This window comes from Olea europaea, chromosome 11, assembly GCF_002742605.1.
Source record: "Olea europaea var. sylvestris chromosome 11, O_europaea_v1, whole genome shotgun sequence".
Taxonomy (NCBI): domain Eukaryota; kingdom Viridiplantae; phylum Streptophyta; class Magnoliopsida; order Lamiales; family Oleaceae; genus Olea; species Olea europaea.
In genome coordinates this window covers 2,989,916-3,004,496 of record NC_036247.1, presented here as the reverse complement: position 1 = coordinate 3,004,496, position 14,581 = coordinate 2,989,916, and the positions used below count along the sequence as shown (strand labels likewise).

The 14,581-nt window shown below is 33.3% G+C and overlaps 1 protein-coding gene across 1 annotated transcript; it reads right to left on the bottom strand.

The window, feature by feature from the left end:
- Positions 1-4,872: 4,872 nt before the first annotated feature.
- On the bottom strand, positions 4,873-9,312 carry LOC111402981 (protein DETOXIFICATION 35-like). Its single transcript, XM_023031316.1, has 7 exons — positions 8,914-9,312; positions 7,444-8,069; positions 7,078-7,134; positions 6,228-6,466; positions 6,021-6,139; positions 5,523-5,609; positions 4,873-5,135 (listed from the first exon to the last, which is right to left on the bottom strand). The coding sequence occupies exons 1-7, from the start codon at positions 9,196-9,198 to the stop codon at positions 5,037-5,039; spliced, it is 1,512 nt and encodes a 503-aa protein (XP_022887084.1). The 5' UTR covers positions 9,199-9,312; the 3' UTR covers positions 4,873-5,036.
- Positions 9,313-14,581: the final 5,269 nt, after the last annotated feature.

Here is a 14,581-nt window from a genome sequence, read left to right as displayed (position 1 = left end):
TAGTTTTGAGCTTAATTATAATTACAATAAAGTTTTGTACTTAATTGTAATTACTATGAAAGTTATAAACTTAATTGTAATTGTAATTGAAGTTCTAGGACTACACATATAATTAATGTAAACTAATTGGAATTGGACTTAAATTAGAACTCCTCTTGAGTTTTAATTAGGAATCCTATTTGAATGTGGAATTGTAATTGTACCAGGATTGTACCATCTTTTTCTCTATAAATAGAGACTAGATGAATGGAAAAAAAAAAAAACAACTACAACAATTATAATTCCATAGAATTCAAATTTAGAGAGAGAAATATTTTATTTCTTGATTTCCAATTTCAAGAATTAGTTTCTTGATTAATTAAAAGAAGGTGCCCACACGCCGGTGTAGTTTTTTCGTTGGAGAATACCATAGAAGGCTTGAAGGTTTGAAGCACCAAGATTCTTGCAATTGAAAGAGACGAAAGTTCGTGGTTCAGAATCAATTCAAAGGTGGATCATCGAATTTGGGTAAAATATTCAAATCCTTTAATTCTTGTTATAACATACACGTGAACATCTAAACGATCTTGTTTTTGAATTAAAGAAATTTTAATTTCTGATTAATTCTACTTCCGCATTCCAACAATGAGTTCGAATTTTTATCAATGAAAGGATGATGGGTGGACTCTTATATCGCTGAAAATTTTGAAAAAAAATAATGTTATTTCTAATCATTGATCTATCATTGTCGATTAACATGACATTAAACTCATATTAATCGAACATATCATTTAGTATCATCTACACATGATTATGTTCATAATAATGACAAATAATGTTACTCAATTTGATTCTACGAGGCGGACTTCACAATCCATTTAGCTAATGTAATGCTAAAACATAGATCAGATCCACAGTGGGCCCTCGTTAACGGTAATAAGTTGTCGTCCTTCTAATTTCATAGAAGCTTCAGAGCCCGGGATTAAATCTCGGGTTTGGCTCCAGGGCGAGGTGGCAACACCTCGACTCTCGATCTTGCATCACATGGGGCCCGTCGAATTCAAAATAAGGGTCGATGCCACGCCACCTCGGCCCCGGGAGCCAATCCCGGGAGTTCCAGCATTTTTTCTTCTAATTTCTCATTTTGGGATTCAATTTCGGACTATAAATCTCTAAACTCAAGAAAAGATTCTTGACACTATCTCCTAGTACTCACAAGCATGTCTTATGACTCGTAAAATCGGATGACAATGACAATGCAAAGATGGTTTTTCGAATTGATTCACCAATCAAATCCCAACTTTTTGCATTTTTAAAACTACGATTCTTCATTGTCAGGGAGGAGCTTTAAGCATTGCTTTTAAGGACTCGCATCGTACTTCGAAATGCATGTTGTGAATTGAAGAATCGACGAAATGTTAAATACAATGGTCGAAGCCTCGATGCTTATGCGAAATAAATTTAATAATCTTGTTTGGTTCTCGCTAGTTTCAGTGCCAACTTAAATAAAATTCTATTTGATGTCACTTGGATCTCTTTGTGACTTAAATAAATGGATACAGTGATATGATGGATTTTCTAGGCATTACGTAATTGCTACTTTCGTTGGAATTGGAACTACAAAACACAATTTATCCTTAAGAGAAGCGTAGTCCACATCCACGCGCATTATTGACGGCTCTTTCGAACGAAATCTATCCGAAATGACAACTACGCACCTAATGGCACTGGTTTGGGATGTAAATGTCAAAATAAAGATTTGGGGGCAAAAATGAAAAATGAGCAAAGATTTGGAACCGTTTGAGCCAATTTCCCCTTCATAAACATTTGGTTTTATATAACTCGGATAATTTGAAATACGAACTTATACTATTAATATTTTGTGAAGAGAGGAAGCAGTAAAATAAATTCCTAATGTGGAAGAAGTGGTCTTGAAGTATAATAAAAAATCGTTATTAAAATATACCGTAGATTTTAAATGAAATATAGAATTAATCCGTGAAGAGTCCATTATCGTATTATATCATTTACAATGTTGACGTCTAAATTTTGGTCATTCTCATCGTATAACCGTCCGTTCAGTCATTTAAGAACGTCATGCCAACATTAGAAAGTTACCATCTATTAATCTGAAAAGATATACATCTGACTGGCCTCCCGGGACATAGTTTAGTAGTGGAAAGGACAGGAGTGAGGTCATTCTCATCGTATAACCGTCCATTCAGTCATTTAAGAACTTCATGCCAACATTAGAAAGTTACCATCTATTAATCTGAAAAGATATACATATAACTGGCTCCCGGGGGTATAGCCTAGTAGTGCAAAGGATAGGAGTGAGATTATCTCACGCTTTGCTGGCAGTCGCAATGTGAGTGTTCGATTCCTGAAATATAAAATTGGACTCTTTGTAAGCGCAGTGTACAAGCAGCTCTTGTTCCCTGATCTGTTGGGGCACATCTTGATTTACCTCCCTCACAAAGCTTTAGGAGCGGGGCGGTAAGGCCCTCAAGGTTGGGGTTCAACCTTTAGATATACATATAACTGGGATTGAACCTTGGGCCGCCATGCATGCCGGGTCGAGGTTGGAGTCTTAGGCCGGAAGAATAGATATCGTTCAAGTGCTGTATATAGGCCTAATAAATCTTAAATCAATGTCATGGCCGATGATTGGCACATATTGGGCTTTACTTGGACCTGTTTCTATGGTAGATTTTCTTTTTGGGCTAGGACAGATCAGCCCGTTATACTCTTAACTATCATCCCATAAATCGTTGAAGTACTTGATTCTTGCAAAATAAAACATGTGAAAAAACAAAAAGGTTCTTGTGAATTTGAATTTTCGCATTTAATTGCAACAACAAATTATCTGTTCGTGGGAAACTTACAAGTGTACAAGATCGTTGATAAGTAATACGTGATGAGTAACTTGTATCGTTACACAAGGAATAAAATTTAATAGAATGTACTAATTCTTAATTAGATTCAAAGTAAATAGTGATATTTAGTTATTCTAAATTAATTTACTAAAATTTGTAAAATTCAAGTTTGATGGGATGAGTGTATTGGATTACGAATCCACCAATTATTATCTATTTCAATTTTCAATTATGTAGCGAGTTTCGTTCTGGCATTATTAACAATTGATAATTCTATTGTAATTAAATTTCTTTTTCAATACAAATTAAATCTATCATAGTGATGACTCGAATCTACTTCTAGTTCGAATTCAAATGAATAGAATGCATTCAATTTCATATTTATCTCAAAAATTGCACACGTAATAAATATTGTTCCTAAAATTTATTGCACATTTAATCAGGCAGTGTTCTCAACCTATTGTGAGCCTTTCAACACTACAACAAACAGTCATATATTAAATTGGTGATCAAGGAATCAAATAATAAAACTAAGCATGCAATATTAATAAAAAATTTCAATAATTCAACTAAACTACATGTCTTGAATTAAAAATAAATAATAAACGTTTTTCATCTCCATCCAATACACGATAAGAATTAGCCTAACACAATGTTAGAATTAAACAAATCAAGGTGGAAAGACATCACTAAAATTTAACCAAACGTGATTAATTCCACAATTTTTCTAGACTTCTACAGCCCGTTTGTTTTTCATTTTTTGACCAAAAAAATAAAAAATATAACCGTTATCTATCACACTAAGCAAATATATTTAATTTTCTCTCTCTTGTGCGAACCTCATAACGGCTATATTTTTCACTTGGGCTATTCCTTTTTCAAAGCAGTCGCAATATTGTATGAATGTATCTATGATTTTTCCTCCTAGGAAATTCCGCGGCAACCAAATTCTTGTGTGTTTCTGTGTCCAAAACCTGGCAGCCCTTTGCTTTTTGTGTGTTTATTTTAATCACTTCCGCCGCAAGTCACGTATATCTATCCTTTTCTTTCCTCAATGTTGGCGTCTCTCTCCCGGTTTCTTTATGCGTGCGCTGTACATCCAATTCCAGCCGCCTATGTATGTATATATAAATAATTCAGCAGCCAGCAGCCCTCTTCTCCCTCAGTTTCTGTCTCTCCTTTTTTCTAAAGGCAGCGGTCTATATATATTAATATCAATCCGGCAGGAAGCCCTTGTTTTTGTATCAATGTTTGACTGCAAAACAAATTCCAATTCTTCTCCAGTTTCCAGCCCAATTTCCGTCTCCCTCTCTTTCCGTTTCTGTGTGTGTAAGTATTATTAATTCCCAGCCAACCGGTTTGAAGTCAAATTCCAGCCCACTTCGTAATGTTGAATTAGGAATTTGAATCCAACTATAAGTCCAAAAATTAGGCCCATTGAATTTATATTTTTCTTCAAGCCCTCCATTCTTTTAAAATATTGCACTTAAGTTCTTCTTCCTTACCAATTGCTTCAAACGAATTCATCATTAAAGACAAAAAAAAAAAAAAAATTAATCCAAGTTAAAAAAAAATTAATAATTTGACGACATAAAAATTTAGTAATATGACTCAAATAAGTGCACAAATTACATTTTTCATTAACCAACAGATGAATCCTGACCTTAGTTTAACAATAAGTCCCTGTTTTGTCTTAATGCTAATTAGATTTTCCGTAAAATCCTATACTTCGAATCGAGTGCCACAATTCAAACGTTTTAACTTAACAAGCCATCATTCATGCGGGTTAAATATCATTTTCACCCTTGCCATTGCACTATTATGCATTAGCAAAGTTTCAATGCAGATTTTATTCCCGTGCATCATACTTGATAGCCAATCGGCGTTTTGACCAAGTTATGGACAATGAAATTGGTGGATAGATGCCATTAAGACATTATTAATCTGTCACCCACATTTATTTTATTCATTTAATCACCACTTTTGCTTGCCAAAAAAAAAATCGCCTTTCTTAAAATAATCGAAAATGAAACACAGGCTAATGAGCACAAATTGCAATAACGAAATTTAAACATACGAGCAACCAATCTCTTAAAACATCAAGCATCGTTGTGTTGGAGTAAAAAAATCTTTATTTATTATACGGTCATATCATATCCAATGATGCGACCAAGCATGCAATTAAGGAATTCCATTTTTTGAAGGAAGTTGGTCAGTATGTGATTTGTCAATTACGTCTTGCCCTCCCCACTTTCGCATACGCTCTGATGTTTGCTCAACCTGCAATTTGTAGTTGGTAAGATAATACATTGATCAAAATGGAACTACGAAACTAAGAATTGCAAAATAACCCATGAAAGAAATCTTCCTATAACGGAAAATCATGCCAGGGGTGCGCACATACAAATTTAAACATCGTCATCCACAAGTAAAAGAAACATTTACTTGATGTATTAGGAGTTTTTTTGGTTAAGTTTAAAAGTATTACTTCTAAGTTTTAAAACAATTTTTAATCGATTGGAAATGAGAGAAGTTTATCCAAACAGCAAGGTTGAGTGACCTTTTTTACCTTATAAAAAAGAAAATTATCCAACACGTTACAAAAAGCCACTTAAAATCCGTACACATCCTACAAATGAGCAATGTAGAGGAACCATTAATACGAACCTCCGTGTTCCAGTTGGTTTTGTACAGTACCAGTAAGAGCAACAGCGTCTGCAAACCTACTCCGGCTATCATGCCACCCCAGAGTCCCTATAAAGAAAACTAAATCATTGGACTTTGCTACACTAACAAATGGCCCGACAGAGGCCATGACAGAACAGGGGTGGAAATTATTTTTTTAATTTATGTGGGACCAACAGCATGTGAGAGAGTGTCATCCCTTCAGTAAAAAATTTTCAGTTACTCCAGCATTTTCCTCAAAAAAGAATTCAAATATAAATGAAGTTGAAATTTGACGTAGGAGACTAGATAAGATTTTTTTTTTTTTTTTTGGATGAAGGGGTGTTCCGGCTGTTAGTTTATGATTGATGGCAGGCTGGATTCGGAGGAAAAGTTATGCTTTTATAGAATCGGGCCACTATTATCTTGTTCTAATTATATCCAGAATCGTTTAAAATGCAAATTCGCATAATATGGAGGTTCAAGTAAAAATTTACTTACCATCACTCCAAAATTACCGACATAGCCAAGAACATATCCGAGGGGAAGACCAAAAATGTAGTAACAACCCAAATTGATGTAAGCCACTAGAGCTTGCCACCCACCTCCAATGGCAACACCTGCATAATTAAGCCAGAAGAGCGAGGAAACATGATGAACACGCCATTTGATTTGCATAGACAAATACTTAAATCGAATAACCAGTACCTGATATCACGGGTTGGACACTATTGAGAAGCATTGTAATTCCAAGAAGGCCCGAAAGGTGAGCAACTGCACGTATCAAATTCTCGCTATTTGTATAAATAAGACCTAAATAATTTCTTGTAGCGAGGACGATAATCATGCAAATAATCCCAATCAGGAGTGACTGAAAGACTGTGACATAGACACAATATTTGGTTGCTCTTGGACGTCCTAAGCCAAGCTCATTTGAGACACGAACACTGGAACATAAAAGATCGGAACCATGAAATTGATATGGCTAGTAATTTAATAAAAAAATAATAGTAATAAAAAAATAAAACATTAACCCATATGGCAACCCGATAAACAATAGAACGATCTTAAACTTATGAACCCTCCAGCAATTTATTATGAGGAGCATTTGACTTGAATTTGTGTTAGAAGATAACCTTAAATCGCAGTTCATGCTATCTAATCACTTATCAAACTAGTGTTACATTCTAAAAGCAGAGCTATTCACTAACGAATATCATTTGACCATATGAACGTGATAAACACAAAAAGTCCTCTAACCTGCCTGGATACTTCAATCAATTAGGACCAAGAAATATTAATGAATTTTCATTGAGCACGCTGAATTCGATTTTCCATAAGGTTCCATTCATTTGGACATACAACATTTTCCGGGCACAATGTTTTTTTGAAGAAATTGTTCTTAAGTGAAAAATGTATCTGTCTGCTGGCAATATAGATGCACAGAGCAATGGATGGAAATTACTAGAAGACGACTGTATTCAATTCAAGTTATAATCTAGCTTATTTAAAACAAAGTAAAAAAAAAAGTATCGATAAGCGTCATTTGGCCTTTTACCTTATAGCGGCATTAACTCCCATGAATGCCATGGATTCCCACCCATTAATGCTCGTGCTGACCAAAAGAAAATATTAGCATGTTAAAACAAAATGAGAATACAAAAGATAAGGCTTGGAATACATAAGATTACAATTTCACAAAAGATGAAATGGTAAATGATTAGTACAAATTCAAGTGACTCGTCAAATAACAATGATAGATCTCGTAGATTTATATGCCTTGAATTATTAATGATAAATACGCTATCAAAGTGATGAATAACTTAAATTGATAGCTCATTTTACAAAGATCACGAAATATGAAATCCCCAATTTTTAAATCACTACGATAAATAGAAGGATGTAAAATATGATTTAAGCTCACCAAATAGAAAGGGAACCAACTGCAGTTACGGCATTGCCAAGATGTCCAGCAAGTACAACGATGCTCATCATATACCAGACCTCGAGGCATAGCATGACGGCAGATTCAAGGGAGAGTCTCACGAAGGCCCATAAATCCCTAAATGCGAACCATGAGAATCCCTTCCAACCATCCTTGCACCAACCAACCACATAACCAAATTGTGCTAAGGCCATAAGCCAACTCGCAAGGTCCAATGCTGCAGCCGCACCAGCTCCTCCCCAGCCAAATGCTTGAATAAAAAGCCAACATAGAAAAACTTGTGCAGCCAATACAGAAAATGATATCCACGCAAGAGCGGCAACTTTACTCTGGGCTTGAAGAAACTTCTGAGCCGGGAAACTGATGGCAAGGGAAAATAATTGAGGGATAACCTGAAGCGTATATACCCCTGCAAGATTTGCTATATCATCCTCCTGTCCAAGTAGCTTCAGAATTGGGGTCGCAAACAAGTATAGTGGCAACAGGACGACACAAGTGATGGTTAGGATCACTATCGAGCGTTGCATGTAAATACCAAGCATGTGAATTTGTCCAGCACCAAATGCCTGACCGCATAGCGTCTCAAGGGCACTCCCCATACCGAACTAGACATAGCAAAATAAGGTGCCATTTGTGAAGTCATATTAGATCGCTGTTTAACCATACTCGGGAGTGATTAAATTAGATCTAAGTGATTATAAATTGTGGATCCTACATAATGTGTAAACAGTAAATTGGTAGTAGTAGTCTTGAATCCTACGAAATGTATTGTCTATATCACAAGAACAAATTCAGAAAACTTGAATTGTTTCATTTAAGGGGTTTGAAACGTTTTTTTAATCAGATCTTCGGCTTCAAGATTATTTAGGATGAACTAGACTAATTAGTTAGACTTGTACGTATCTTAAATAAAACAGAATACACAATTACAAGGAATTTATACAAAATCCTTTCAGACTTGTATCTTAAAGAAGATCAGTTTTCAAGAAGAGTAATGCTATGTAGCCATTGAGGTTGCAATCCAGTCTAAGTAGTGCTAGAAGATAAGGCTAAAGGAAAAGTAAAATTAAATGAGTCATTTAATTAAAGCTGCTTGAACTGGGATAGCAAACCAAGTGGGGCTAAATGGCATTAAAGTTTCATAATGTATCTGCCAACACAGTTACGGAATTTATTTCAAATTCATTGCCAACAATCATTTTTCTAGCAACATGTCTAGCTAGCTGGAGCGATAAATCTGACTATTATGCTACCCAATCCAAAGACTAATATAATGATAGAAAATGAACCACCCAGATTTCGTGCATTTAATGTAAAAAATTATTAAGTATGTAGACGGACATTCGTCAATGATAAATAAATTATTCGTAATTTTTTTATTTAAAACCAAAATTGAGATATAATAGGCGGTGGTGGCGGTGGCGGTGGCGGTGGTGTGAAGGGGCTAACCAGGAGGCCAAAAGAGAAGGTGCAGATAACGGAAAGAGTGATGGAAAAGGCAGAGAGTTCGATATCTCCAAGATGGCCAACAAACATGTTGGTGACGGAGTAAGTTCCATACTGACAAAGAACTTGAAACACTATCGGGCCGCCTATTCTCCATAGCTTCACTGTCTCTATGCAGAAAACACTCCACCATGCACTAAGACCCCTTATCGGCAGGTAGTCACCGTTCTCTCCGATGACCTGTACCTTGTTGTCGGAGCTCCGATCAAGCAGCGGCGTCGCTTCCATCTCGCGGTTGATGGAGGTAGTTGAGGAGATAAGAGATGATAGTATAGCGGTGGACCTTTGAAGCTTTTAATACAATCGAAGCAAAATTTAGCCCCCGGTTTGCCCCATTTTGTAGAAATAAATATTGGTGAAATAGTGTTTTTTTTTTTTTTAAATGAGAGGCTAAAAAAATAGAAAATAAAAATTTAATTTACGTATAATATTATTTTATAGAAATTTATGTGATTTAAAATAATAAAAAAAAAGATAAAATATAATAAAATGAAAATTAACAGAAGCCAAACACGATTTAAAGTAATTATCAAGTGGTGCAAAATTTTATTCAAAAAGCAATTTATTATTATCTGTATTTGTCTCTAGCATGGAAACTACACATGTTCAACGCCTAACACCCGTGAGTTCGAAATCGTGATAATTTCTGTGCCAGGCTGGAGACCACTTGCTTTGGCTGTCAAAAGTGGTAAATTTTTATTATCTTGTGATCGATTTTGTTAAAAATTAAAATTTTAATAAATTTTGATAAAATTAATGAGATATATATGGTTAAAAATTTGACATGAAATATGAATCTTAAATATTTAAGTGATAACAAATTTTTTTTAAAATTGAGATTAAACTAAAGCTTAACATTTGACGAACCTAGGTATTTTTCTCTTCCATTTACCTCTCTTTTTATCCATGTTTGGTTAGAGTACAATTAATTTTAATTTCACATTTCATGAAATTCATAACTTTTCAATTACACGTTTTTATCAAAATCTTTAAAATATATATACATAATTTTTGTCTAACAGTTAATTATATTATTCCAGCCTTGTAGAATTTATTATTATTATTATTATTATTATTATTATTATTCAATTCAGTGTGGCAACTGTTCTTTAGTTGCTTCCAGCAATCAGAGCAAGTTGGGTTAAATGAAAAAGTGTTGGTAATATAAAGGAAAATATCTAAGAATAATTAAACCAGCTTTATGTTCTGTGGCTTTAAGTTAGGTGGTTCGAGGTAAAGACATTTCCTGAGGATCCTAAACCGTTCAGAATCCGGAATTAAATAGGCAAATGAAGATTTGATCATGTTTTACGGGGACCTAAAGAGGTCCACATTGATTCAAATGTCATTATTATTTTTGTAAATGTTATGTTCCTAAACTATCTCGTTTTAAATTATTGTGTTCCTATTTAGTTGACTAAAAATCGAAATTTTAATAGATTTTGATTAATATTAATGAAATGTGTGATTTAAAAGTAGATAAAATTTGTTGATCTCATTAAAATGTTAAGAGTGAAAATAAATTCGAAAAAAATAATTTTAAATATTTAAGGCAAATAGGAACTAAAAAAGAAAATAAATTAGCTACTAAAACAGGGGCTGTTCTCATAAGAAAAACTGTGTGTTCAGGTTCTGTTTGTATTTTTTATTTTTATTTTTTTTAATTCAATTTTTTTAAAAATTTTATGTCTATTAGTTTTATATATTTTTTAGTTTGGTATGTGATAGCCTATAGAATTCAAGTGGATTTTCTTTAACATTTAATTTTTTTCGATACCTTTTTTTGTTCTTTTTTAAGACAAGGAGATATATAATCCCATAAAATTAATATTACACACAAATCTAAAATTTTTCCTTATTTTTTAACCAGACATTTCACATCAATACACTATTCAAAAATTCATTCTATCCCTCAAAATGGAACTCAAACAAGGGCATAATAGAAGTTTACTGCTTTGCCCAAATTTTTTTGTCCGAATGGTTAACATCCTCTAACATGCTATGGGTTCTATGTGAATAAAAAAATTCAAAAAAAGTGGACATAGCCATTGTGAAAGTAGGTCACCTCTCTGTCAAAAAAAATTCGATTAGCGAAATTGTATATACTAAGCATCACATATGAGTGGTGATGATGGGGAACATTGGTTGGTGGTAGGTTCGCTCGTGCGTGATGTTGTGAATGGTGGTAGTTGGACGCAAGGTTAGGTAAATTACATAAAAGCAACAATAAATTATAATTTGTTTACCTTGAAAATATGGATAGAAATCACTTTCAACTTTTTAGCATGCCATGCCAAATCGGGGACCAACGACAAAAACCCATATTGTGGATAGAGATGGAAATTGAGAAATGATATTTATCATCGTAATTTTAGGAAATCGATGATTTGACAAGTATTATTCTTCGCATTTCTCTCTCTCTTGAGGTCACGTATCATTCTCCTTTCTCTCATAAAATTGAACTATATAATCACATCATTTCACTTAGACTACCACATCATCGATGTTTCATCATCATAGTGATAAATATTATTATTTATGTAAATATGGTTGAACACAACATTTAAATGACATATATATGAATAGCGATTTTCTCTAATAACTTAAATTTATAAATTAGGTGATTAAATATAATATTAGAGTAGTCAAATGTCGTAAATTCAATGTAACTTGAGAGTAGGCAAGTGTCGATAGTTTAGCATGGGTTTACAGTATTACCGATTACTAAATTTTCAATTAACGTGCAAACAAGTCACCCATCTTTAATTTTGAGCAGTCGAGTCACTCATTTTTTACTTACGTGCAATTATGATCACTTCATCTATCGTCATTGATCAAAGTGATGTGCTAATGTGAACGTTCAACTAGTGGAGTATGGTGACGTATATGAATGATGGAATCCAGCGGCAATATTTTCTCTCTCGAAGTATGTTGTTTAATGAGCCAAAAATATGCATTCTTTTCTCTTAGCATTTTTTTAAAGTGTGTTTCAACGAGGGTGATGTATGGATGTTGTGTGGCATTATGATAATAGATAGAATTATAGATTGGCCACAGTTGGATGTAAATTAAAATTGGGTGATCTAATAGCTAAATATTAAAAATTAATGACTCAGTTGTACGTTTGTTGAAACTTCATTATCCAAAGATGCATTCCTCAAACTCATAAATTTTGTTCTCGAATTTCGATCGACCCGATCAGTATGGAGTCGAAGACGATGGGTTTCCAACAAACCCTCCTCTCTTATTTTCCCCTTTAAGTGACAAGGAGAGTGAGTTGCTCCAAGCTTATTTGAGTATCCTCAAACTCATAATACATAAACTTAAAATCGTGAATGGTGCCGTAATTTACTGTACTTTTTTCTTTGTTTTTCTTATGCAACTTTCTGCGTATAAGTCAAAGATTCCATTTAAACAATAATTTCTAGAGGATTGTCTAACGTCAATATCAAACAAAAGAAAAATGTTAACGTACACTACAAATATTTTCTTATACTCAATATTATATTATTTATGGAAGATTGGTACAGTATGTTGTCTATATGGATCAATCTCACCTTTCACTCGTATTTAAATAATCTCAATAAACGTCACCTAGTGAGGTGGCTCAGAATACATCAAATTTTGTATTTTTTGTAAAAAATAAGTTAGTGTTTAAGTATAAAGACGTGTGAAATGTTTTTTTAGCTTAAAAAAATGAAGTGAGATTGCGTGGGTAGACTGTTCAACGTCGTTGCATTTTATTAATGTTGTGTTGTCGAGTATCAAACTATAGTGCATGATAATTGTGTTTTACACTTTATTTATGTTCCTAGATATTAGTGTATGCATTGTGTTTATATTTACAGTGCTGCTATTTAAACAGATTCAATGACATAATTTTTAATAGGGGAACACGTGTCATTTGTTTATTGGACAGTTAAAAAAATATACAAATACTTAGTGTCAACAAATCCCGTCAAAAGTCTCTATTTGAGTAGCATTATACTTATATTAAATCACAACTCGGAGGTGATTGTTGCAAAATGAATGAAGTTTGTCAATTAAAAGGACCAAAAGATTGAATATTTGAATATCGGGACTTGGCCACGAGGAAAATGGTTGAGGCATTGAAGTAGAAATTTGGATAAAGGGGTTGAAAGTAGTAATAAAGATGTGAAATGGCGGATCAAACACCAGAAGGTCGAAAAAAGCTAAACGCTGCACCTACATGTATAAAATTTGAAGGAAATTAAAACATAAAATTTGGTACAAGGATCTTTGCATGACAAAATAATATCAAGTGGAAAGATAGTTGAATTAGACTCAAAAAAATATTGGAACTTGGAGTTGTGGATCAAACTTGTAGCTCGTGTCCCTTAATTCTAATGCACATAACTTTTGATCCACAATTTCAAATTGCGATCTATTTTTTACATTGAACTCGAAATTCAATTATCTTCAAATGAATATTATTTACCATGGGACATTTTATACTTGATTTTAAGTTCTAGTTTCCTTACTATTGCATTCTGCTTCTGCAACCTTCCAATGTTTGATTCATCCCTTCACATTTTCGCTACTACTTCCAACCACCTTGATTTATACGATTTTTCTCTTATTGATATTAGTCACGTCTTCTCATGCCCAAGCCTCAACTCTTGCCATTTCAAAAATCACCTCCAATTTGGGATTTAACCTTCAAACACAATATATCAATATCTATATACTAATATAACAGTAATCCATCAAAATAATCGAATAAGTAAATTTAAAAATTTATATAAAGGTGTAAAATACACTTGTCAATGTACTATATTTTAAAAAGAAATGATATGATGAGTATCAATGCTCATCTTATGTTAACACCAGTGACATAATCTATCCATAAATTTATACGAAGCATCATTGATATTTAATATAAGGTGAACATTTGTGCTCAATAGATCATTCTCAATGTCTTGAATAAAAGAAATTAAAAGGGAAATGAGATAGGATGTATACTACTTATTTAAAAAAAGAAAAATACATGTCAATATTTATTCACAAAATAAGGAATAATAATATTTATAGTGAGGACTACCGTTAATTGCTTTATGTTATAAACATGTAACAGTTTGTTATTTAATGTATTAATGTGAGAATTCTTTATTGCCTCTGTAAATTAAATAACAAATCATCACATGTGTGTTACGTAAGATGATTATCGATAGTCACCATTGTGAGTAATATTATTTTAAAACAAACCATTTAAATATTCAGCCACGCGAAAACGCACATCCTGTCCACGAGAGACACGTGAGTTTCCATGATCAGTACAGGTCGATGTTAGGCAGGGGAGTGTTGGTGCGTAGGTGTGGGCTTTCATTTTCCAATAAATAATTTTTTGGACCTCATCTATGTACAACTGTACAAGAAGACAATTAATTACTGGCAAACTCAAACAAAGGCATGTTAAAAACTAAATGATATCAGTAGCGCAGAACATCAATTTCGATAGCTAAATTTTATAGGTTCAATCAAATAAATTATGTGATTTTATATTTAAATAAATTTTATCATTTAATTTCATATAAGTATCATCTAAATTGATGTTTAAAATCATTAGCGTCACTCTTTTCCTACTCGACAA